We start from the raw sequence: 27629 nt of genomic DNA on the forward strand, positions 1-27629 counted from the left end.
GTTTTGGATCATATGGAGTATTAGTTTGATGTAAATATAGCTCTCTTTCCTCTATCATCTTTACATGGTTTCTCCATTCGGCGGATGGGGGTGGGGGGGGAGGGGGTTGCCAGGTTATGAGGTATGTAACAGTTCATAAAAATGTTTACTGCTCGAAAGGTGGCATACTACAGGGATCAATCCGAATGGTTCAGACAATTTTATAAACCCAGAGGTTTGTTCAACTAAAACTCATTAAATGGATGTTCAGCGGAGATTGCAGAGTAGTGCATAAGTGTAATTAACCATGACAGAAGGGGACAAGTCATGTCTCTAAGCAGCCATCCGTCCAAACAATTGGGGGCCTCAAAGATTGTAGAGATTCCTGTTTGCAGAATAAATAAATCACAGGTATAATCAGGACACATTTACAAAACTATAGCTTACCACAACTTGTATGTTAATAGAATCAAAACCCTTTCTGCCACACAATTTCATGTGATGCCCAGGTTCCTCTGGGATGCTATGCTGCGTGAAGGGCACAATAAAATGCAAGTTGTGGTTATAATTGCATTCAATAAACTCCTGCAATTAAGAAGAAAGAATATTAGTCTCTCCAAGCACTTATCATCATTCACATTGAACGGTCTATTTTGTGACAAGGGATCTGTCACTTCAATACAGTGATTTACAATTGGCAGGCTCATTACACATGTCCTTGGAAGGAATGTGAAATGATACTACTGTATAGGATAAAAGGTAAATTACATAGAATTACATAAGAGTGTGCTGCATGGAAACAAGTCATTCAATGCAAGGATTATTATTATTATATTATTATTCAACCCATCTAGTCCGAGCCTGCAAAATTTATACACCCTGTGAGCCCCCAACCCTCCTAATCTCCATTAGGAGAGTCCCATACTCCTTTATTTTCTTGTCCCTCTTGCATGTAGATATCACAACTGGTTGACACCAATTGTGAAATCTATGGACTATTCTATTTCTCCTGATGTTTGACTTTTGAACTATGATATACTGTTGAGTTCACAAACCACTCAGTTCAGTAAATGTTAGCCACACTTACAATGCAGTACAATTTATATGGAGCCTTTCACATCAGGAGGAAGTCTCAAATTGTGTCAAATGAAACATATAGCAAAATACACCACAATGCTAATGTCCAACAGCTCTGTCCTGGAGTAATATGGCATAGAGTTCCAAAACAGCTGTTCTGCCCAGTCTATTTAACAGTGAGTGGGAATAGAGAAGGATAGGAGAGGGGAATAGGAGAGGTGGGAGCTTGTGTGAAGCATAAACACTGGCATGGGGCGAATGACCTGTTACTGTGCCATATCATTCCATGTAACTCTTTGTATTGCTTGCCATATCTAATGAACAGTACAATGGGCCTCAAACAGGAGTCAACCACAGCTACAAATAATACATTACATCCAAGCCAGAAAAACATCCCCACAGAAACTGTTCACTTATAGACCAGAGCCTCCAATATTGGCTTTGTAAAATGGGAAAAGAAACACTGAACTCCAAATGAAGCAGACCAATGTGTTAAGTTCAAACGAACTGCAAAACTCTCGCTTTAATAAGCCGAAATATCTGTTTCAAAAGCATTGGAAAATATAAAAAAAAGATAAATGCATTGCTTGCTGCCTTATCCAATAAACAATACAATGTGATGCAAACAGGAGTCAACAACAGCTACAAATAATACATTACATAGAAGCCAGAAAGAAGATTGCACAGAAAAATTGTTCACTTAAGAACCGGAGCCTCCATTATTGACTTTTTAAATAGGTAAAAGCAGCAGAGGATCTGCTAATATTGTAATTTAGTACAATATACTGTTGTATAGTATATTCTCCATAGCCACTCCTGCCATACCACAAATGAGGCACATTATGGAACGGAAACAGAAGAGATCCTCTTGTTTTTACTTGGGGGTGGTCTGTCAAAATCAACTCTAGCACAAAATCAATGTTGTCTCTTTTAAACAGGACAGGTCTTAAGAGCTCTGCATCAATTTACAAAAGAAGAAAATGAAAAAGTGACTCCAACAGAAGCAGGCATAATCCAAATGATATCTGGATGAGGACAGTTTAAAGGTCACCATCAACTGTGAACAGAAACTATAGCAACAGAAACATTAGGTGTCAACGTAGCTCAGTTGATAACATTCACGTCTTCTGAGTCAAAAGGTTGCGGATTCAAGTCCCACATTGTGCTTTTGAGGTGCCAGCTCCACCTCCTTGCCCCTCTACTCACAGACATCATAAACCTCTCCTGTCCACTGGTACTGTTCCCATCCCATTAAAAACGGCCATCATCACTGCTTAAAAAACTCTCCCTGGACCCATCTCTACTCTCAAACTACCACTCCATCTTCAACCTCCCTTTCCTCTCCAAGGTCCTTAAATGACTTATTGCTTCTCAGCTTTGTTCCTTCCTCTCCCACCACTCGCTTCACGAACCCCTCCAATCGGGTTTCCATGACGCGCACAGCACAGAAATAGTCCTGGTCAAAGTGACAAATCACCTTCTATCCATCTGCCACCAGGGCTCCCTCTGCCTCCTCATCCTCCTTGACCTCTCTGTTGCCTTGGACATGGTGGACCACTCTATTCTTCTCCACCACCTCTTCTCTCACCTCAACCTTCACGGCTCTGTCCTTAACTGGATCAGATCGTATCTCTCACACCATCTCCACTTCATCTCCACAAACAATTTCTCCTCTAGCCCCTGCACCGTCTCATGCGGCGTTCCTCAGGGCTCTGTCCTTGGTCCCCTCCTCTTCAATATCTATAACTTCCCCCTAGGTGACAGAGTCAACTTCCACATGTATGCGGATGACACCCAACTCTACCTCTCTGCCTCCAGGATCACTACTTTGCTGACAGAATGTCTGTCAGACATCAAGTCCTGGATGAGAGCTAACGTTCTTCAGGTGAACGTCAACAAGCCCGAGGTTCTCCTGATTGGCTCCCGTCAGCACCTCCACACCTCAAACACTGACAGCATCACCATCCATGGTTGCACACTCCACCTTACTAATCCAGTCTAGAACCTTGGCGTCTTGTTTGACCCTCAACTATCCTTTCTACCCCACATCCGTGTTATAACTCCTCGCTTTTTGGCCTCCCCAACTCCTCCCTCCATAGGCTGCAGATCATCCAGAACTCTGCAGCTCATGTCCTCTCCCACACCAGGCTCCGTGACCCTATCTCCCTCATCCTCACCTGACTCCACTGGCTTCCCATCACACAGAGAATATAGATTATCACCTACAAAGCCCTTCATGGTCTTGCTCCCCCCGACCTCTGCGACCTCCTAACCCTCTACCATCCTGCTCGCTCCTCCACTCAGCGGGCTCCAGCCTGCTTCACATCTCCCACCTTGTTTGCTCCACTATTGGTGGGCGGGCCTTCTGCCACTCTGCCACTAGCCTCTGGAACTCCATCCTGCAGCCCCTCCACCTCACCCCCTCCCTTGCCTCCTTCAAGTACCATCTCACGACCCTCCTCGTTGACCATGCTTTCGATCACCCTGCTTCCCCCTCTGCCCCTCCACCATCCCCAATCCCGATCCCCAGCTCAGGTCTGAAACTCTGTCTGTTCAGTGTCTTGGGATGTCCTCCCAACATGAAATGCACTATACAAATGCAATTTTGTTGTTGTTAAACCCACCATCCAAGCTAATACTCCAATACAGTTCTGGGGAGCTTTCCACTGTTAGTGGTGCTGTCTTTTGGGTGAGTGCTTGATTGCCTTAAACTGAAGTCCCATCCACTTATTAAGAGTGCTGAGCAACAATCCCCAGATAAAATTGATCGCTCAATTCATGGCTATTTGTGGGACATTGGTGTGCACAAATTAACTGCTGTGTTTGCCTACAAAAGTACATAGTCACTACACTTCACAGTAAATCCTGCGAAGCATTTTGACATGTTTTTGTTTTTGTGGAGTCCTGTAGCTCAGTGGTTAGAGCACTCGCTTTGCAAGCGAGAGACCTGAGTTCAATTCCAGGCAGAGGGCGAAACCTTGGGCAAGTTTCCTTACTCCACACAGAGCCTAATAATCATCCCTCCAAAAACCAAAAACAATAATACATTGGTCATTTTCAATCTATGACTGTTTGTGGGACATTGCTGTGTGCAATTGGCTGCCGCGTTCGCCCACAAATATACAGTCAATTCAGTTTACAGTGTGTCCTGTGAAGCGCTTTGGGACGTTCTCCCGACGTGAAAAGCGCTATATCAAATGCAAGGATTATTATTATTATTATCAGGCACAGTTCTTGAGACATGTCGATTGGTTTTAATTCCTGGACAGGTTGGGTACAGCTTGCTACACCAGCAGCATTGGCTAGTAAGTTAATCACAGACAGAAGCTGTTCACAGTAGATGGTGACCCTTTCAGCTCTCCTCACGCAGTTGTGATTTAGATTTTGGTTGTTCTCTAGCATTTGTTTTTTCAAGGCAGGCAGCAGGATGCAAATTATCTTTGATGTCACGTTGTTGTACTGACCACACAAAAGCCAGCCAGCAAACCAAGTCATGCAGACAATAAACCGAGAACAAGCAGACTCCTTATTTTGAAGCAAAAATATTCCTCTTGACCTGGCACAAGCCAAAATTATTGCAGATACATATGGGTTAGGTATATATATGGCTGTCTACAAATAAGTAAGGAGTAGGATGTCTGAGAAATTGGACAGTGGGATGATAGTGGGAGATCCACTGGGTGCAAAATGCTACAAAGACTTGACAGCATGGTATGGAAAGTAATCAATATTCTATACTGTTGTGGAGCTGCCAATGTGTTGCTTAACACAGCAGCCAACATTATCACAGCTGACAAACTGGTTCGTATGCTCGAGCAATACAGCAGTAATGAAAGGGGCAACAACCACAGAGACGACAATAGCTGGACTTGTGCCAGTCCTGTTGTGAGAACTGTTGCTAAGCTAACAACGTCATAATAGGCAATTCCCTGTTGCTAGCTAATGACACTATAAAAGCAGCCTCTTTGAATTTGCTGTTAATATGACACATGTGAAGAATATGCTGGCTACCAACACAAGGGAATTATTAAGGTTTTAAAAGTTGTACTTTAACCCTCTCGAAGTTATAAATGCTGTAGTTTGAATCCTACTTTTTGGTTGTGTCAATAAAATTCACCAAATTTCATCCAAATTGATCACGATGGAGTCCATTATGTTGGAATTAGGTTAGAAGATCAGCCATCATCTTATTAAATGGCGGGGCAGGCTCAAGGGGCCGAATGACCTACTCCTGCTCCTGTGTCTTACGGTCTTATTTCAATTCTAGATATTACTGCATTTAAAGACAGATCAAAGCAGTGTTGTATATTATTTTAGGGCTTAGACAATATAATTAGTAGAGAAGAAACTATTATACAGCGCATTAAAGCTTCCAGTACATTGTTCATGGAGCAGAAATACACATGCCTCTGACCCCCATTTTTCACATGATTCACTCTCAATCTTGCTGTGCTGAGCTTGGTAGGAGGAAGGCAGGAAGTTTGCCACAAAATGTTCTCATTGACAAGCTGTGTTGTTTAGGGACTGACCTCCAGCTGTACCCCAACACAGTCTCTGGAATCCCCAAGCCTTGGTTCTTGCCAACTTACACCTAATACTCAGGAATTTGTAAGCAGCCTAGGTCACTTCAGGGAGAGAGTGATTATTCCATTCCAAACACTGGAATTTTCATATTTAGATGCCATGTATGGTACGCTCACTCTGATTTGGATATTCTGAAGCATGCTGAGGAATTTCCACATGTGTCAGACACCCAAAGAAATCTATTTCAGAGTAACCCCTCACCTGATCACTTGTCCAAATATAGTGGGAAGAGACTCCTTTTTTAATAACAATAATAATAATAATCCTTGCATTTGGTATAGCTCCTTATTACGTCAGATGGATATCTCAAAGGATTTACTGTGAAATAGAGTGACTGTATTTGTAGGCAAACCTGGCAGTACAGTAGCGCTTAGCATTATCCAAATATCCCACAAACAGCCATGGAGTGAGGAACTAATTCTATTTGGGGGATTTATGGCTCGGACACCGGGAGAAACTCCCTTCTCTTTTCGAATAGTGCCATGAGATCTTCAACATTCACCTGAACAGGCAGATGGGACCTTGGTTTAACATTTCATCCGAAGAACCCTGTGAAGCTTCCTTTTTGAAGAGGAAACTTACTATTCCACTTTCTATAACATGTATACACCGCACATCTTAACATGTAGGATCATAAAAAGCTTTGATTCCTGCTTTATCTAGAGACAGCTCTTTCCAACATTGTACATCATATTCTTCTTTCACTTTTCTCACCTAATTATTAGAGCAAACAATTTCTCCATGGGAGCACATAAAGTACTATGTTTGTTTCTTGTTTATACACTTAATCTCAGTGTTTGAATCATAGAGACATAGAAATGTACATGACCAAAAAAACTCATTGAGATTCATCTAGTTATAATAATATATACATTTGATGTAGCGCCTTATCACATTATTGAGATGTCTCAAAGTGCTTCACAGAATATACTGTAAAATGAAACAAAAACAGAGAGAGCTGAGAAAACTCAGGAGGTCAGGCAGCATCTATGGAGAAAGGAAAGTAAGTCGATGTTTCGGGTCCACGACCCTTCGACAGCCCCTTCGGTTCTGTTCTGACGAGTGCTGGTTGGTACCAGTGTTAACAAAAATGTATACTGTTCCACTCTATCTCTCAAACCCTTCAATTGTTTTTTTTTGCCTGATTACCTAATTCCCTTTGAATTTGCTGACAAAATCTGTCCGCATCATCGCCCTAGGTAGTCAGTTCCAAATATTCACTACTCTCTGTGTGAAGTCCAAACTTTACAAAGGCAAAAAGAAAAAAGAGCTATTGATTGTACGATTGCATTTGTATATGGTTAACCCAGCCAATACATGTGTAGATCATTATCCCAAACTGTAAATTCGACTCCAATGTGAGATATTGGGGTTTTGTTGCCATGGGTAAATGCAAAATTAGTAAGTGCTATTTGAGTAGGCTTTGCTTTGTCCTTTGGTGGCTTTCCCAAATTGCATTTAACCATTTCACCAACAAATACACAGCTACCACACTTTACAGTAAATCCTGTGATGTGCTTTGAGATGTCCTCCTGACATGACAGGTACTGTATCAATTAAAAGATTGTATTATTATAATTTTGCAAATATGGCAATTAGACCCCAGAATCCAGTCATTACAGTTCACAGTAAATGTTTTGAAGCGCTTTGTAGCATTTATTAATATTTTTTGCAACTCAGAGGGTTTTAGGAATATTATGCATTACATGTTTTGAGAAGTCTTCCCACTGTGCAAGGCATCATATTAAATGTAAGGAGAAGGATTTTGCTGGAGAAGATAATTCTTGTTCTGAAACCCTTAGCACTGCTTTCACTTCTCCTTGGATACTGCACTGTGAGTAATATGTAAATGAACTTAAAAGGAAATAATGGAACAAACTCCCTTTGTACTCTCAGGCCTTTGAGCCTTTGCTCAATGAACATCACTCATCTGAAGTTACCAAAATGCAAATCTGTTTCTCAAATAATAATGAGGAGATTTAAGGCGGAACCTGTACAATGTTGGGGACACGTACATAATTTTTTAAAAAAGTAAAAAAAATTATAATCCTTCTATTTGATATAGCACCTTTCATGCCAGGACATCTCAGTCCACTTTGCAGGATATACTGTAAAGTGACTATGTATTTTGAACTCAAATGTAGCAGCCAGTTTGCATATAGCAGTGTCCCACAAACAACTGTGAAGTGAATGATCAATTTTATTTTGGAGGGATTGGTGGCTGGAACACCTGGAGAAACTCTCTTCACATTATGTGAAGTAACACACTGTGGTCCTGAAATTCACTCCCAGCTGGAGCTGGAAATGTTTGACAATCTAAAGTTTATAGATTTGTGTATGTTCTGTTCACCTTGCCTCAAAAGTTTTAATCTGCCATAATCCAGCAAGATTTTGCAGCAAAACAAGTTTATAAAAGTGACGAGCAGAGTTAGTAAACACAGTTTGATCCCACATATCTCCCTTCATCAGCGCACTTTGAAAGTAGAACTGAATTGAGTTCTTTACGTTTTCAATTTGTAAAAGCAGTATCATAATCCATGCTTTCATAAAATACACATGTAGGAAACAAATAAAGAATATTGCAAATAATGTATTAAGCATATGGACTATTTAGATGTTATTTCACATATTCTGCTGAATATGTTGAAAATGCAGAGTTTATCTTCAGTTCATACTTTTTCTGTTTTTCAGAATTTTCACCGTGGAGGACGATAACAATAATAATAATCCTTGCATTTGATATAGTGCTTTTCACGTCTTGTAGAGTCTCAAAGCACTTCACAGAATATACTGTAAAGTGAATTGATTGTATAATTGTGGGCGAAATGTGGCAGCCAATCGCACACAGCAGTGTTTCACAAATAATAGTGGATTGAAGTGATCAATTTTATTATTGTTTTTTTTTCTTGAGGGATTATTATCAGGCATGTGGAGTAAAGAAACTTGCCCAAGGTTTCGCCTTGCCTGGAATCAAACCCAGGTCTCTAACCACTGAGCTATAGGACTCCTAAATGATGGCAGTAGAGGAAAATTATATAAATGAACAACAACAACAAGATTCCATTTATAAAGCGCCTTTCACGTCAGGAGGACGTCCCAAGGTGCTGCACAGTTGGGTCATGACCCGAGCAGGGGGGAAATGGTCAGGGTGAGGGGAGGGAAGGGAAGGAGCGAGGAGGGGGGAAATGGTCAGGGTGAGGGGAGGGAATGGAGGGAGCGAGGAGGGGGTAGAGAGTCGAGAGGAGAGCTGAAGGCTCGGTCAAAGAGAAAGGTTTTGAGACCAGCCTTGAAGGAGGAAAGGGAGGAAGCAAGGCGAAGGCACTGGGGGATAGAGTTCCAGAGCCTCGGGGCTGAGAGGCTGAAGGCCCGACCACCGATGGTAGGGCGATTGGGGCGGGGGACGTGGAGCAGACCGAAGCCGGAGGAACGGAGGGTACGGGCAGGTAGGTAGGGGGATAGTAGGTCGGAGAGGTAGGAGGGAGCAAGGCCGTGAATGGCCTTGTAGGTGAGGATGAGGATCTTGAAATCAATCCTCTGGGGGATGGGGAGCCAGTGGAGGCGAGCGAGGGTGGGAGTGATGTGGTCCCGAAGCCTGGTGCGGGACAGTACACGAGCTGCAGAGTTCTGAATGACCTGCAGCTTGTGGAGGGAGGTGGCGGGAAGGCCGGCGAGGAGAGAGTTCCCGTAGTCCAGCCTTGAGGTGACAAAGGCGTGAACCAGGGTTTCAGCAGCGTGAGGGGTGAGGTAATGCCATAGTCTGGCGATGTTCCGGAGGTGATGGAAGGCGGTACCAGTTGTGGTGCGGATGTGAGGGAGAAAGGACAGCTCAGGGTTGAACAAAACGCCGAGGTTCCTGACTGGCTTTGAGAGGTGGAGAGTGCAGCCTTTGATGCTGATGGTGTCGGTGCCTGAGGTGCGGAGGCGCTGACGCGAACCAATCAGGAGGGCCTCGGTTTTTCGCACGACGAGGAGGCAGAGGGAGCCCTGGTCACAGATGGTCAGGATATCATTGGTGACCTTGACCAGGGCAGTTTCTGTGCTATGGGCAGCACGGAAACCTGACTGAAGGGGTTCGAAAAGTGAATGGGTGGAAAGGAAAGAGCGCAGTTGGGAGGCGACAACTCTTTCCAGGTCCTTGGAGAGAAAGGGAAGGTTGGAGATGGGCCGGTAGCTTGATAGCTGCGACGCATCAAGGGAGGGTTTTTTCAGGGTGGGCGTGATGATGGCAGTTTTTAAGGGAATGGGGACAGAGCCAGAGGAGAGGGACAGGTTGATGATGTCGGTGATATGTGGGGCAAGAAAGTGGAGCTGGGAGATAAGGAGTGGAGTGGGGATGGGGTCAAGGGAGCAGGTGGTTGGTTTTAGGGATAGGATGAGTTTGGTGACAGAGGGTGGGGAAACGGGTACAAAAGTGAGTAGGGGAGGATGGGTAGCAGTCGGAGTGTGGGAGTGAGGGGGTGGGGGGTTGGTGGATGTTGGAGGGGAAGTGACCGCGGAGCGAATTCCCTTGATCTTGGATTCAAGGAAATCCAGCATCTCCTCGCAGTGAAGGTTGGAGGAGATGACCTGCGTGGGGTGGCGGGGGGGACGGAGGAGTCGGGTTGTGGTGGAAAACAGTAGCCTGGGGTTGTTCTTCGCCTCCAGGATTATCCTGGAGTAATGAACAAAAGTCAGGAGGATGCTTCAAAAACGCAACAGCCCATTCACGCATATTTATTTCTCAGAAGGAGAAACAAAAAGGTACTAGAAAGACAGTTTTCAGAGATATGGTCTGAGCAAAATAGGCACCTAGAGACATGAAGAATAGGAAATGCACTGCCCTAGTGAATCCTCATTATTTTCAAATTTGTAAGAAATTATTAGGGGTAGTTATCTTTTTCACATCTCTCTTGGAAAAATATTAGCCCACAAAGAATAATAATATACCTTACATTTGATATAGAGTCTTTAATGCCACAACGATCACAAGAGCTTCACAGGTAATTGCTATCAAATCTAGTGACTGTGTATTTTTAGGCAATGGGATCTAATTAGCAGCATTTCTTAATAGGATTACCTAATAAGAAATCCAGTTACAGTAGAATGATCTGACTCCACTCTGGTAGCAGATCTGGTGGAGTGGAATTTCCATGGGTCGGTGTGACCCACCTGCTTATTGGATTGTGTCCCCATTTGCCAGAATCCAGTTAAAAATACTGCACATTAAATCCCAATCCAATACAAACTTTCACTAAATGGGGAGGAGATATGGAGTGAGATTACATTCTATTCTTATTAACCACATCACAGATGTTGCATTTTCATGAAGGAAAGTTTTACTAGACTCACTATAGCACAAAACTCTGTATCCGCATCACACCAATCCATGCCAGGCTCCACTGGCTCCCAATCACTGAACGGATCGATTTCAAGATCTTCTCCGTTATCTTCAAATCACTTCATGGCCTGCACCTCCCTACCTCTCTGACCTGCAACCCACTACTCCACCACCTGCTGCCTCCGCTCGGCTGGCTCCAGCCTCCTGTTCCACCATCAGTGGCCATGCCTTCAGCCACTATGCTCCGAAACTCTGGAACTCTCTCCCTCAATCCCTACGCCTTGCATCTTCCCTCCCCATCTTCATATCCCACCTGAAGACTTTCCTATGTGATTGTGTTTACGGTAACCTCACCCCTCCCTTTCACCCTGCCTCGGGGTCAGACTCTGCCACTGTCAAGTGCTCCAGGACGCTATCCCGCTTGAAGGGTGCTATATAAATGCAAGTTGTTGTTGTCGTTTTATTGCATGAGGTAAGTTCAGACCCTATGTTTTTGTTTGGAACTACATGGCAACCCGATGTAATGTTTTATCATGGCTTCACTTATAGCGCTGGTATCCTATGGACCCGTGCTAACTGAAAGTATGTTACACTCAGCGTTCAGAGCTGACGTCACGTATGTGAATGCATGCTGCGCATAGGAAGTGATGTCAGTGGCATCCTGACCACCCAGATGTTGGGCATTTTTTCACATGTTGGTTACAATGTCGCCTATGAGATTTTGGACCCGAATGACCAGATTATAACAGAGTTGCCCTGTACTATGTTATAATGTGAACAGCGCTATCTATCTCACAAAGTGTAGGTTTCTTTCTTACCTCTTCTTTGATAGTAGCTCGCCCTCAAATCTTGGTCAAGCCTTAGCACCTTTCTTCTTTCTTCAATTCAAGGGTGATTCTTGCTATATTTTCTGATGAGAGATCAACAACAACAACAACAATGAAGACACCAGAACTGCATGTTTATATCTGAGATAGAGTGAAACAAAAAAAGGGGGAGCAGAGGAATGATGGGGATCAAATAAAAGGTCCTCCAACTTCAAAGTCTCGTTGGGGGTTGGGTTGGGGGACTTGATGGAGAACCTTGAGGATAGCAGAGTTCAGGGATAATCTCCAAACATAAAACCAACACGAGAGCTTCCAGAGATGGACTGGTCCAAGTCCAGTCAGGGAAAAGGACAAGATTTGGTCTATGGAAGGAGTTTCAGAAAAGTGGCTTTGAAAAGCTTGGTTTATGAGTGAGCACGGAAGACATATGGTTGCCACAGTTTTTGTTGTAAAGGTAAATGGTTGGATTTCTAAAAACACACCTGGCTTCAAATATTTCTTCCACAATTCCTGATTCCTGCTACAAACTTTGAAATGATTAACATTAAAGTAGCTGTAAATTCCACTGGTCCACATTAGCATGGATTCAATATTCATGCATTGTTTCCTGTCCTCTTGTGCATCCAAATTTCTTTACAGTCTTGAAATCTCGAAAGAGCAAATCTCAAGTATATCATATCCAGGAGATTGCAGCTCTTGTGTTGTATGCAGACACTTCATCTGTTCACATTTGATCTATTAGGCTTGATGCTGGAGAACGAATTTTATGATATAGAAAATTCCGACCTGCCAACATAACCTCCCCTTCCTGTCCAAGGTCCTTGAAAGAGTTGTCGCCTCCCAGCTGCGCTCTTTCCTCTCCACTCATGCATTATTCGAACCCCTTCAGTCGGGTTTCCGTGCTGCCCATAGCACAGAAACCGCCCTGGTCAAGGTCACCAATGACATCTTGACCATCTGCGACCAGGGCTCCCTCTGCCTCCTCGTCCACCTCGACCTATCGGCAGCATTCGATACGGTTGACCATGCTATCCTCCTCCACTGCTTGTCCTCCCACCTCAACCTTCAAGGTGCTGTCCTTGAATGGTTTAGGTCATACCTCTCCCACCGTCTTCATTTTGTTTCCACAAACGGCTTTTCCTCCAGCCCCCGCACTGTCTTGTGCGGTGTCCCTCAGGGCTCTGTCCTCAGTCCCCTCCTCGTCACCCTCTATATGCTCTCCCTTGGTGACATCATCCGCAGACATGGAGTTAACTTCCACATGTATGCGGATGACACCCAACTCTACCTTTCCTCCTCTACCCTCAACTCCACGATTACCGATGTCCTGACATCGAGTCCTGGACGAGAACAACTTTCTTTAGCTCAACGTGCGCAAAACTGAGGCCCTCCTGATTGGCTCACGTCAGTGCCTCCGCATCTCAGGCGCTGACAGCATCAGCATCCAAGACTGCACTCTCCACCTCTCAAAGTCAGTCAGGAACCTCAGCGTTCTGTTCGACTCTGAGCTGTCCTTTCTTCCTCATAGCCGCGCCACAACTGGCACCACCTTCCATCACCTCCGAAACATCGCCAGACTACGGCACTACCTCACCCCTCACGCTGCTGAAACTCTGGTCCACGCCTTTATCACCTCAAGGCTGGACTATGGGAACTCTCTCCTCGCCGGCCTTCCCGCACCTCCCTCCACAAGCTGCAGATCATTCAGAACTCTGCAGCTTGTGTACTGTCCCGCACCAGGTTTTGGGACCACATCACTCCCACCCTCGCTCGCCGCCACTGGCTCCCCATCCCCCAGAGGATCGAATTCAAGATCCTCATCCTCATCTACAAGGCCATTTACAGCCTTACTCCCTCCTACCTCTCCGACCTACTATCCCCCTACTTATCTGCCCATACCCTCCGTTCCTCTGGCTCCGGTCTGCTCCACATCTCCCGCCCCAACCGCCCTACCATCGATGGCCGGGCCTTCAGCCTCTCAGCCCCTAGGCTCTGGAACTCCATCCCCCAGTGCTTCGCCTTGCTTCCTCCATTTCCTCCTTCAAGGCCGGTCTCAAGACCTTTCTCTTCGACCGTGCCTTCAGCTCCCCTCTCGACTCTCTACCCCCTCCTCGCTCTCTCCCTTCCCTCCCCTCACCCTGTCCATTTCCCCCCTGCTCGGGTCCTGACCCAACTGTCCAGGCGCCTTGGGACGTCCTCCCGACGTAAAAGGCGCTCTATAAATGGAATCTTGAGGTTGTTGTTGTATAAAGTCTGTGAACAGATTTCACTTTTCTGGGTTAACCACAAAAGGGCAACAAGTCAACTTAGAGTGAAAAATAGTGACACTTTTCTTTATTTTACAAAATAGTTATGGATAGGATGCTGCAGCTTCTTGCTGCACACACAAGTCCTGGACACTCAAAGGATGCAGCAGAAACCACTATTTAAAAAAAAAATCCTTGCCTTATTTATAGGGCAATGTGAATCCTGTGATGTGCTTTGAGATATCCTTATGTCATGAGGTCATCTTAAAGCACATCTCAAGATTTACTGCAGAGTGTGGTAACTGAGTATCTTGTAGGTGAATGTGGCAGACAATTTCCGCATAGCAATGTCCCACAAACACCATGAAGTGGATGATTAATTATATCTGAGGGAATCGTTGGCCAAGAAACATATAGAAATTTACAGTCCAGAAGGAGGTCATTCAGAACGAGTCTGCATAGGCTCACAGAGCAAGGCTCCACCACTCTACTTGTCAGGGCACTTCTCCTCCAAAGTTATCCTTCCACTATTTTTATGGCTATATTATAACCATGTCCCCTAATTACTGACTCCCCTATCAATGGAAGTAACTTCTCCCTATTTACCATAACAAAACCCCTCATAATATTGTACTCCTCTATCAAGTCCCCCTCAACCTTCTCTGCTCCAATGAAAACAGACCCAGCCTCTCCAATCTCTCCTCATAACTGTTGCCCTTCATCTCCGGAATCATTTGGGTAAACTTCCTCTGCACCCCGTTAACATCTTTCCCGAAATAAGATGTCCAATATTCCAGTTGCAGCCTAACAAATGATTTATATAAGGTAGGCATTATCCTTTTTTTGTACTCTATGCCCCGTGTATGTTCAACATACTAACCCTAATCCTAACCCCTTTCTTTACAGCCTATATCACCAGTGATGTCACTTTCAGTGATCTATGTACCTATTTGCAGGCTCAAATCATTTCTCTCTTCAGCTTCTTGCTGGACACTGCTATTCAATAATACTCATAGATTTTTTAACCAAAATGAATTATCTCACATTTGCCACTGATGGGCCTGTTGTGCTAATCTGTTTAAATCCTCTTGCAGTTTCTTGCCATCCTCATCACTATTCACCGTACATCACTTCACTAATACATTCTATATATCCATTGGGACATTGGGAGAAACTCCCTCCTTGCTCCCCCAGCACTGTATTGAAATGTCAGCCTAGACTGAGTTCTAGCATGGGATTTCAACCCACAACCTTTTGACTCAGAAGTAAGAGTGCTACCAACTGAGCACATTACCACTGGGTTATGTGCACAAATGTGTATTTTGCTTCAGCTGTTTTTGTTGCATATGAAAAAACAATTACCAGAATTTGAAATGGCATTTTGACAATATATTTGTTCCCAGGGTGTAAATTCTAGACATGTACATATGACTTATTCATCGGAACTAATTACCACCATGCACAGTAGCTTGGAGCATTGATAAAACTTCACTTTAAACAGAATGGGGTCAAGAAAACTAAATGATAGATGAAGAAGGCCACTCGAGGTAACTAATTATCAACCACATCATTAGGCAAGAATCTAACTGATACAAGTGATTTTGCCAGTTTATAAGACGATTAAATGCCAAATAAATCAATTGTTTATTCGCTCCACTTGTCATATTTTTTTTGAATGTATCAATTAACCAGGAGCATTGCATTTGTGGTTTGCTGAATCCACAGCAGGTTTCAGCCAAAGCTAAAAGAGAAGCTGTTGTAGATCCTGAAATTTAGTGTGAAAGAGCTAGTCCGGGGGTAGAGTATTGCATTTATCGAGCAGGTGGTCAAAAGTTCAAATGTGTCTGGAATTTGATCAAATCTGTCTACCTTTCATTTGTAGATTTCTTTGACTACATGTCTACCAGACAAATTGTCTGCATATTATATGACAGACCCACTTAATTGAGAAGTCTAGAAGACGTAAAAAAAGCGCTATATCAAATGCAAGGATTATATAATTGCTCTAGATTCGCTCTTGGGAGGTTATTCATAATTGAATGGTCTGCAAAAATAAATGAAACCTGAACGTTTTGATATAAAATGAAAGGGCAACTCGTAGCTGTGGTGTGAGAATACAGGTTTGAGTCAAGGTTTGTTAAATTAAATGTCTTTTACTATTATATTCCAGTGGAAGAGTTTGAATGGGCAGGGAATGTATGAAAAATTGCATTGTTGGAGGTGCATTCTTTCAGATGAGACGTTAAACCAAGGCCCTTTCTGCTTGTTCAGGTAGATGTTAAAGATCCAATGGCACTATTCAAGAAGAAAAAGGAGTTTATCTCGGTGTCCTGGTCAACAATGCCCCACAGTCTTTCCATGACTGTGTGCCAGCTGGTTGCCTTGATAACCTATAAAATACACACAGTGACTCCACTCCACAATTCCTGTGCTTTGAGACATCTCAAATACATCATACCCAAATCATAGATTATTATTAATATACTTTGTACTCATCGAACATTGACATACAAGCATCTTGAGGGAAGTGTGAGGTCATCTACTATGGACCAAAAAAAGATGAAGCAGAATATTTTCTTCATGGGGAGAAATTAAGAACTGTGGAGGAGCAAAGAGATTTGGGTGTCCATATTCACAAATCACTAAAAACTAGTTCCCAGGCGCAAAAAGTCATCAAAAAGACGAATGGAATCTTGGCCTTTATCTCAAGGGGCCTGGAATACAAAGGGGAAAAAATGATGCTTCAGCTGTATATAGAGCATTGGTCAGACCATCTGGAGACTGCATTCAGTTTTGGGCACCACACCTCAGGAAAGATATATTGGCCCTAGTGGGGGTGCAGCGTAGGTTCACCAGAATGTTACCAGGCCTAAAAGGGTTAAGTTACGAGGAAAGGCTACGTAAACTTGGATTGTATTCCCTTGTGTTTAGAAGGTTGAGGGATGATCTGATTGAGGTATTTAAGATGATAAAGGGATTTGATATGGTAGATACAGAGAAGCTATTTCCTCTGGTGGGGGAATCCAAAACACGAGGGCATAGTCTTAAAATCGGAAGCAGGCCATTTAAGAGTGAAATCAGGAAACATGGATGCTGTGGATGCTGGATCCATCCACACCTTCAAGAATGAGGTTGGTAGATTTTTGGTAGGTCAGGGTATGAAGGGATATGGGGAGAAAGCGGGAAGTTGGAATTGAAAGTACAGATCAGCCATGATCTAATTAAATGGAGGAACATACTCGAAGGGCTGAACGGCCTCCTCCGGTTCCTATGCTCCTATCGTTCCTATCGTCCAACAGGGGTCACTCGTTGGTGATCAGGAAGAAGAAATCCTGTCTGATTTTTCCCCTCAGCAACACAGAGCCCCAAATGTTACCCAGATTGAGATTAGGCATCAGTAATATCCGCCAAACAGGCAGGAGATGAATGATCAATTTATTTTGAAAAATTGCTGGTCAAGACAAGGAGAAACTCCCTTCGCATTTCAAATAGTGTCACAGGTTCTTTGAGGTCCACCTAAACAGGCAGACAGGACCTCAGTATAACATTCCCTCCACCCCAAAACTGCACTAGAGAGCTAGCAGAGTATGTGAGCTCAGAGTCCCTGATGTGAGGCTTGAACTCACAACCTTTTGCCCCAGAGCCAAGAACGTGACCAACTGAAGCAGATGCACGATCATGTGAAGCAAGCTAACATGTCAAATGTGTCACAAAAAGTTACTCTATCCTTGCGTAGGTCATTGATGAGGCCACATTTAGAATACTGCATATTTTCGATACTTCAGTTTCAAAAGGATTTTGTTGCATTGAACGGGATTCCAGAGAAGAACGAGAAGTCAACTGTAGGATTTAGGCTCTAGTTTATGAGAGGGACTCACAAGCCTGAAATCCCTATTGCAGAAAAGTGTGTTGAGCAGAAGAATGCAAAATGTTATATATGCTGAGAGAAATGAATAATGATGGTTTAAATGGGTTATTTAACTGCAACTGTAAACATGGGACACAAGTACAGAATTACATCAACAATAATTTACACTTTATGTCAGGAGGATATCTCAAAGCACTTTACATAGATGACTGGGAGGCTGCGCTGAGTGCGGGGGACAGAAAAGTGACTGAAAGCACAAGTGAAACAATAACAACTTGCATTTATGTAGCTCCCCTCACACAGGGTAGCGTCCCAGAGCACTTAAAACCCACTTGAATGATAGGTGTTAAAGTGGGTTTTAAAGACGTGAAGAGAGGAGGCAAGATGGAGGGACTCCAGGAAGGAATTAAGAAAAATCATGTGATCAGAAAGAATTTTTTTCCCTCAGTATTTTAGTGTATACAAAGAATAAATAACCTCCCAGCCAGGTTAATATTGTGTCGATGAATAATTTTAAATAACAGCTGGATGAGCATCTTGTTCGGGTAGGTTTTAAGCAGGCTAAGAGGATTGACATAAAGGTGATTGTATGTTATGTTCCCTGAGCTACTGAGATGACTGGACTGTCACTCAATGGAAGGCAGCAAATCAGTCCAAAACTATTTCGGGAGGAAATAGAAACAGAATTTTTTTTTTTGTTTGACAATCCTTGCATGAGGTAATCTTCTGCATAGAACAAGGCCATTCGGTCAGTCTTCCACGTCTCAGTCACTGCTACGTGTTTTTCTAAAGCTCCCCTGGTTCCCATATTCCTAATGCTTAGAAACTTATCCAATTCCTTTTGGAATGATTCTGTTGATCCAGCCTCAATGGCAACTTGTAGTAATGAGTTGCAAAACCTAACATCTCTCTGGATGCAGAAACTCCTTCGAACTTAATTGTTCTGCAAATAATCCTCAAACTGCGCCCTTTGTCACTGATTCCTTGGGTGAGATAGTTGTGTTACCGCCAACACTCTGCTTGCCAGACACCCCAGCTCTTCCCTACACAAGCTGACAAATCGAACTCTACAGGACATGTCCTTTCCTGCACAGGCCCCGCAGGCCTATAACTCCCATCCTCACTTGGCACCTTTGGTTCCTCATCCTCCAGTCGATGGAATTTAACATCCTCGCTCTCACCTTTACGTCCCTCCGTGGTCTCACCCCACCGCACCTCTACAATGATCTCAAACCATACTGATCCTGCTGCTCCCTTCGCTCAGTGAGCGGTGCCTGCTTGAAATCCTCTGAGCTACCTGCCCAAGGCTTTTTGCCCCCGCATTCTGCAATTCTATTCCCTCGGTCAAATCTGATCTCCAGGCTTTTGGTTGTCTTTCCCTTCCCTACCCCCTTGGCTCCCACCCCCGGTTTGGGTGCCCAGCCAGTGCTGTTAAATGCTTTCAGATGACCCTCCACAGTGAAAGGTGTTTTGCTAATGTAAATTTGTAGTGCATAGTTATTTCTTAATGTAGAGATGTAATTTAAGAAATTCTGTGAATCATGAAGTTTAGCTTGATTTGCATTTGCTTAGGAGATAGAATAGTTGGTGTGGAATGAACTGTAGAGTGGATTGTACCAGTTCTGTGGAAGTAATGGCCTTATTTTTTTTTCTACCACACTTTCTTAAGAGCATTTATTAATCTTTGACCACAACATTCATATACCAATCCACGTACTAACCCTGTATTCATATACCAATCCCTGTGCTGTGCGCCATTGACTGCTGCATTTCGCCCACAATTTTGCAGTCAATTCATTTTATAATATATTCTGTGCAGTGCTTTGAGACGTCTAGAAGATGTGAAAAACGCTATATCAAATGCAAGGATTAATAATATTTTGACTAAACTTTTTCACTAAACCATTCATGAAACCCATATCTCCCCTAATAATTCCCACCTTCCCCTGCATCAAAGGTGCTTCCACACATTTGTAAATGTTTTACTTGTCAGATCCAGAGGTGAGGGGTATTAGTGCTGGGAAATTAGTTTCTTTTTCTCCTTTACTGAGTACTCCCAAGTCAGGTGTAGCTTGGGTTAGATAGAAATGCAGTACTATATTCTCCTCTTAATTACTCTGACAGTGGTGTTGAAATTCATGGTATACAATAGGTTTAACTAATAAAATTGCTAATAGGGAATCTTGCAAATGGTACATCATGACTGGCTCTACATCCACTTATAATTGTTAATTTATTATATATTAGGTGCAATTTAATATAGCACCGTATACAGCACCTCATTGAAACATCGCAACACACTTCACAGGATTTACTGTGATATATTGTAATTATATTTTGTAAGTAAACGTGGCAGCCAATTTCCACACAGGAGTATCCCAAACAGAAGTGAATGATCAATTTTATTGGGGGACTTGTTGGCCAGGATGTTTTTTGGGTCAGCCAGGCATCCGACACATGCAGAAACCCATCACCATGATTAAGAGTATTCAAACCAAGTTGAGTATTCCATTCATCCCACCTACACATGAAAATCCCAGAGAGATTGTCGGAAAGTATTAGGCTTAGGTTGACAAGAATCAAGGCTTGGGGACCCCAGAGTGTGCGTTGGGGTTCTGCTGGAGTCTAAAAAGCTAAAACTGCATTGTTTGCCATTGATATCGCTGCCAGGGAAGCTTTCCCGCTGCTTATCCAGCTAGGACCACCCTACGCTTTGGAGCTTTGGCTTCCAAGGTTAATAGGAGCTGTTTCCCCCAGTGACTGGTCTACCTTTCCAGGTCTTACCAATGAGCCAGGATGGCTACACTGTCATCAGCAGAACCCTGGAATACTGCGGACTCACCTAGCTCAGACACCAGGAGAAATTTCCTTGTTTTTGAGTTGTGTCACTTCTGTCCCTTTGGAGCAGGAATCCCATGATATGCCTGTTACATACTGCTAGCTACCAGGATTCCCCATCAGGATTTCTGAATTGTGAGTGACCTGACGATTTTCCCACCTGTAACATTTGTAAATCCAAAACAGTTTCAATTCACTTGTTCCTTTATTTAAACCTTCCATTCTCTTCCACAATCTACTGTATCACTTTTGCAGAATCCTTTTATACTTGCTTTTTCTTATTGTCGATGTCCAATTGCCAATTAAGTCATTAAAGCAATATGCAACACCACCCAAATGTGTTCAGACTCTAATCCAGCACTGATTGAGCAGCAACTGTTTCCATTTGCCAAACTGACAAGATTGTAGGAATTCTCTGATTTAGATAATTAACATTACGTTGGACTCCAATCTACTGAGGACCAGATTGAAATAACCACAAATTATTTACTTTAATTCCTGTTAAAGGTTGAGGGCACTAATCGTAACAATCTCAACTAGATTCTGACTGGTTCCAGGGGTGAAACAATTGTGTGGTCCTTAGTCCCCATGTAGCTCCAAAGCGAAGCAGCATCACACGTGTAATGGCGATTTTTAAAATGATGGTGGATCAAATTGTGGAAATGTTGCTCAAAATAAAGGAGCAAATAAGAACTGGAGCAAATAAGAACAGTTTTATTTTATTGATAACGGATAAAAATGGTATGAAAGATCAAATTTTAGCATCTTAAGATAGTATTTAATAGAATTTGTAAATCTGCAGTTTAGCTTTGTATCAACACAATAATCTAAGCCTAGGATAAAAAGGTATGTGGAAATATAAAACTGAGTAGATTGGAGTCCATGTAATGTTAATTATCTGAGTCACTCCACAAAAATATTTGAATTTCTGGCCTCATGGAAGAAGTCAATTCACTGACAGAGATGAGAGCATTTTTTGGGAGAATTTGATTAAATGTACAATATACACAAGAGTCAGTCTCACAACTGAAACTTTAATGGAAAATACTGGGATGCAGAACTTTGCTTAAAAGATTACATGTTCCAAAATCCAATAAAAATGTTTAAATCTTATTTTCAAGAGAGGTTCATAATCTACCCTTCAGTTATCGGGTTAGGAAAGGATTAGGAAACCGAGCAAATACTTTATTTTTAAATTCTGGTTCGATTCAGCGATGCTTATTAAACAATGAATGTTTGGTCCACTTTAGATACAAAAGATCTTTGTGTAACCAAAATGGTTACTTACAATTTAATATATAATATATACACTGCATTCCTACCACATCCAAAATTGGAATTACTGACAGAAATGTACAAAAAAAAGATTAAAAAATTGAATATTCATATTATTATTATTATCATACACTATATGAGATAACTATTGAAAGATTACTGAGGAAAAATGGCATCTTAATTAGAGTATATTGCAGAGTAACATGGTCAGTCACATGGGTAAAATTTGTAAATTGTTTAAAAATGTTATAGAAATGAGGTAAGACAACATTATTGAAAATAATTTTGAAGTGCATTAAGTGTGATAAAATATTACATAACAAAATTCAGCTTTGATTTGAACTCAGCCTGGCTCAGTGGTAGCACTCTCTCCCGAGTCAGAAGGTTGTGGGTTCAAGCCCTATGCTGAGACTTGGAATCACATAGTCTAAGATGACACTCCAATACAGTGCTGGGGGCTGTATTGCTTTGTTGGTGATGCCATTCTTTGGATGAGATGTTAAACTGAGGTCCCGTCTGTCTGTTCAGGTGGACTTTAAAGATCCCATGGCACTATTCGAAAAGAGGAGTTTCTCCCAGTGTCCTGGGCAACAATCCTCTGAATAATATTGGTCATTCACTCCATAGCTGTTTGGGAAACATCACTGTGCACAATTTACTGACGCTTTTTACTCACAAAATACACAGTCACTCCACTTCACAAAATATGTTGTGAAGCACTTTGAGGCATCTCGACACGATAACATGATTTATCAAATGCAAGAATTATTATGATATAACTCTGATACCTGGCTTTTCAAAAACAAATCTCAAGAACTATTGCTATGTGTTACCAACGTATCTCAGAGGGATTGGACCTTGCTCAAGCACAAGAAAATGAATATGAATCCCAGGGCTGGTTGCTCCATCAAATCACATCAGGTAAACCACATTTCTTCTTCCTGTTGTCGGAGGTGAGAAGAGCTGTCAAAATCCAACTCAGCCTATTGATTCATGCCTCCCACAGGCTAAGCATAGATCAGAATTGACAGTTACTTTCTTTGCCTCACTCCAAGCTGAAAAGATTTTGCAGTCAGCAGACAAGGTTGAGCAGAAAATCAAAGCTGAAGTGGAGAAGGTTTAGATGTGTTCCATAGTAGAGCTGTTAGTGTGTTTAGAATCAGCAATGTGCCTTAGGATTATTAAGTAATAAATCGGAAAGTATTTGAATCACGGCATAGGAGGGTCTTGACTATAGTCATTCACCTTTAGCATTGACGATAAGAAAACATGGAATTAGAAACAGCTATTTGGTCCAACATGCTTGCTCATTTCATAAACCAAGCAAAGGACAGTTACTTTCTTACGATCACTCATGTGTACCTTAACAATCCTCTAGCACTATTTGAAAAGAGAAGGGAGGTCCTCCAGTTGTACTCCAGATGAAATTGGTCATTCACTTCATGGCTATTTGCTGTACAAATTGTCTTCTGTGTTCAGCTACACATCTATAATCACTAAAACTGTAAAGCATTTTGAGATGTTTTGACAATGTGAAAAGCCGCTACATCAAATCCAAGAACTATTATTTATATTACTCTCAGAATATTCATTCTTCCTTCACAGTACTCATTACTGCTCTCATTCAAGCCCTAAATCAGGACATTTTAAGCTCAGTCTAGGTTAACGGTCCAATGCAGTTCTGGGAGGTGCGCTTCTTTGTTAGATATGCCATATTTTGGATAAGACATCAAACTGAGGTCCAGTCTGCCTGTTCAGGTGGACATTAGAGATCCTATGGCACTACTTAAAAAGAAAAGAAAATTACACTGGAAATTACATTGGTTGTGGGACATTGCTGTGTGAAAATTGGCTGTCTCTCTTTTGAAGGAGTTCATTAACAACGTTGCAAAATTCTCCAATGTTCATCTCAATGTTGTTTCAGCATTGGCAGTGATCTGTGATTGGATTGTGGACAGTTTGACCCTTAGAGGTTATTCCCTCCCTGTTGAAATTGTTTGTGATCCATCACCCTCTGATGGAGGTGGACCAGCTGGGCCCAGGTGCACTATCTATCTGTTGTGTTCCTTTTAATAAATTAGACCAGGTTATTTTTCTTTTAAAAGCCAAAGCCATTTTTTTTCTGTCTTAAATTCAAAAATAAATCAGTTGCTACAACAAACCACTGATAAGTTATTAACATAAGCAGATGTTCACAGCTGAAAAGAAGGCACATAGGGGCTCAACCTTGTGACTTTCTAGTGGAGGAAGGAGTAGAGGGAATAGAAATTCATTTCAGGAGAATGTGTAGTCCAAGAATCTTGGAAGAACAGTAATCTAATAGAATGCAATACAGTCCACAGAACCTAATGTATGTTTAATGAGTCTAGAAATATCTTAGCATCCGATCATATCTGAACTGAAATGTGTTATTGTGCTAGCAGTAGCTGCCCTGCATGTTAATGACAGATAAAAGTGATTGCATAGCAGAAGCATTTTCTTTTTCAATACCTAACCAAAGCCAATAAATCTGTTTAAACCACAAATCCATCTACACAATATTTTAAAATGGTAACTTTATTCAAAAATTTTGATACATTATTTCACAATGAGAGTTTGAGTTGCACACGATCTGCTGTGTCGCCTTTTAATAAATTTGTACCTTTTTTTTTGAAGAGGCTTTTTTCCCCTCTTATCTTCTAAATAAGTCAGTTACTGAAACAAATGGTTAATACGGGTGCTTATATAACCACAGATGTTTACATCAATAGTGTGGACTCAACATCAGACACAAGTACTTTCCCAGTAACAATTACAGTAACAATTACAGTCACCTTTACCCAAGTTAGTATTTAACGGGGTTAAAAAGTCCATACTTTGCCCTTTACCTGTAACTTCATTATTGAGGCACTGAACAAATTGTACTTCGTAGCAAAGCCCTTTCACAGCCATTTCTTTGTAACATTTAATGCGGCACTAAAGGTACTTAGAGATGGATGGGTGCCTTTGTACGACATCAGCAGAGAACCTCCCTCTACAGTGCAGCCTGCTTTGTTCAATTGCTCTGCTATCTCTTGCACAGTACAGATTCCCTCCTCCTCACCAGCCAAAAGCTGTTTCATAAGATGAGGGTAGAAAGCAGTAGAGAGGCAGTCCACCACTAATTTCTTGTTCAGCAGCAAGGAAAGGAGCTCTGAATCACAGCTGGAGTCATCAATCTGAAGAGGAAGGGAAAAAATGATGAGTACTATTCCTCTTATATGTTATTGCAAAACCTCTATTTTACTCATTAGTGAGGGCATTGATTTATGCTTCTGAAAGCCACTCCTCTTGGAATAGTTATCAGGAAAAGCCACCAAATCAGAGTAAATAGATGCAGGAGACAAGTGGTGCATTTCTAGAGTAAAAAAGAAATTCACAATATCACAAGGGAGATTCAGATGAAGAGGGGCTTTCGGTCCATTTGATCTTTTCCTTTCAGAATATCTCTCCTCCCATTAACAGCAACAAGCTGCTTGTTGAATAATTCCACCATTCAATTCTCAACCAACTTCCCTGGTAACTCGCTCCAGTCATTAATTTCCTCTGTAAATAAATAATTCCTGGTCTCTGTCTTGAAATTATGTTTTGCAACCCTGAGCCTGTGCCCTCTTGTTCTGCTCCCTTGGGATAGCTGAAAGGATTGTTCTGGGTTTACTTTCTCAATCCCATTTACAATAACATACACCTCTATAAAGTACTCTGTGAAATGTCTCTATGAAGCTGAAGAGACCAAGCAGGAGCTGTTGAGATAAACTAAGACAGACTCATTGGGTCAATTATGCTTTTTCTGCCCTGATTATATTGACTATTTATGTAGGTAATAGTCTAATCTGTGCTAACAATGTCTCACAACAGTAGGAATAATAATTCTTGCCTTTGATTATAGCACTGATAATGTCAAATATCAAAATATTTCATAGGTAATTGCTGTCAAATGCAGTAACTTTTGTGGGCAATTTGCATGCAACAAAGTCCACCATCAGCCATGAAGTAAATGATCATGTTATATAGAAGTTTGTTAAGATGAACACCCATCTATATTATTGAATTTCTAGGAGAGAATAGTGACCAAAATACTGAGGAAATTCTCAAAGTAGTGAGATCTCAGTTTAACCAAATAAAGATACTCCTAACAAAGCAGCAATCCCCTCAACCCTACTCAATTCTGAGTGCTAGCCTAGATTATTAGCTTGGTGTAGGGCTTAAATTCCCATCCTTCCAGCACAGAAACAGGAATACTAACTACAACTGAGACAGACTGATATTTTGTGCATCTGTACTCAGGTCCATTAGTAACAGGGATGACTGTTCAAAAGTCAAATTCATTTCATTTAAGATTTAACATGCATAAACTTTCATTCAAACCCAATATTTAGAACAGCACTTAATCAAAGTACACTGTCCCATTGTCAAAACACACCCTGATATCAAAATAGAATGGTGTAATGCTTAAGAGCAGAATTAGAAAAAATAGTTTAAATGGCACTGCTGTACAATTACTTCTGCTTCTTGCAGTTTTTTTTCCCCTTGATATTCTTCCCTTCTCTCCTAAAATCACTGACTCTTGATAGCCATGTGTTTCTATGGGTACCAGCAGCAGTCTGGGACCAAAACCAAGAGTTCGTTTTTCATATGAAACTTGACAGAGGTTTGCCTGAACATTTAACCACTGAAACAACGTAGCTGATTCTGATCCTGTTGTGAACCAATGTCTATACACTATCGCTATCCAAGCAGAAGTTACTAGCTAGTAATCAGGAGTGGGACTCTGCCACATCCTTTTTCTTTGTTGCCCAAAGACACAAAGGATGATGCATGTTCTCTTCCTCTCACCCCCCAAGGTGACAATGCTTTTGTTAAAACTTGTATAAAAGAAATATGGCAAGGAATGTAAATGCTATAATCCCATAAATAATGTTCATTTGAATTTGAATCTCAATGGATAAGATACATATAGACAAATTCCTGCAAATGTAAAGGAGGGAGGAAGTCAGTACGACATTACGCTGTATGTTTATGTGTATGTTTTGACACTTTGATGCTGTTATAGAACCAGTCTAAAAGTGCAGCTTAACATTGAAGCCATTTTATAACTAACAAACTTTCAGAGGAATGATTCAATTAACTAGTGGGTTTAGTTACTTAAACTCCAGTAATACCCCAACAAACACTCTGGGATCTGCAAATTTAGCTTTTGGTACTGAATATTCCCCAGAATTAGATAAGAATATTACATCCCTATAGGGAGAGTACATGTTATTTCATTCACAGTGCAATCTCTAATCATAGGTGACATACATATTTGGAATTTTAGTTTGGTTTAGATATTCTTAAGCATGATGATGGGTTTCTGTCTTTGTTAGACCCCAGCTGACCAGAAAAATGTGGCAGCAAAATAAAGCCACTAATAAATTTTTCCTACAGATAGCAACATATTTCAGCTTTGATGGGTGAGCTTTCAGCCACTTTGTCTGTCTGGAACTCCCCTAATTACCTCCATCTGGTGATGGATTTCCGCATATGTCAGACACCTGGCTGACCAAAAAAAAGAAAAATCCCTCCATCTCACTTCCTCAATTTCTGCTTTCAAAACTCAT

The 27629-nt window shown here is 41.9% G+C and overlaps 1 protein-coding gene across 1 annotated transcript in view; it reads right to left on the minus strand.

Annotated features, from left to right (window-relative positions):
• Positions 1-24549: 24549 nt before the first annotated feature.
• nbas (NBAS subunit of NRZ tethering complex) overlaps positions 24550-27629 on the minus strand; it is a 122699-nt gene continuing 119619 nt past the window's right edge. Inside the window, exon 51 of the mRNA XM_042332778.1 lies at positions 24550-25208. Coding sequence (XP_042188712.1) covers positions 24933-25208 — 276 coding nt within the window. The 3' untranslated portion in view covers positions 24550-24932. The remainder of the gene's footprint in view (positions 25209-27629) is intronic.

This window comes from Callorhinchus milii, unplaced genomic scaffold (genome assembly GCF_018977255.1).
Source record: "Callorhinchus milii isolate IMCB2004 unplaced genomic scaffold, IMCB_Cmil_1.0 Scaffold3, whole genome shotgun sequence".
NCBI lineage: Eukaryota > Metazoa > Chordata > Chondrichthyes > Chimaeriformes > Callorhinchidae > Callorhinchus > Callorhinchus milii.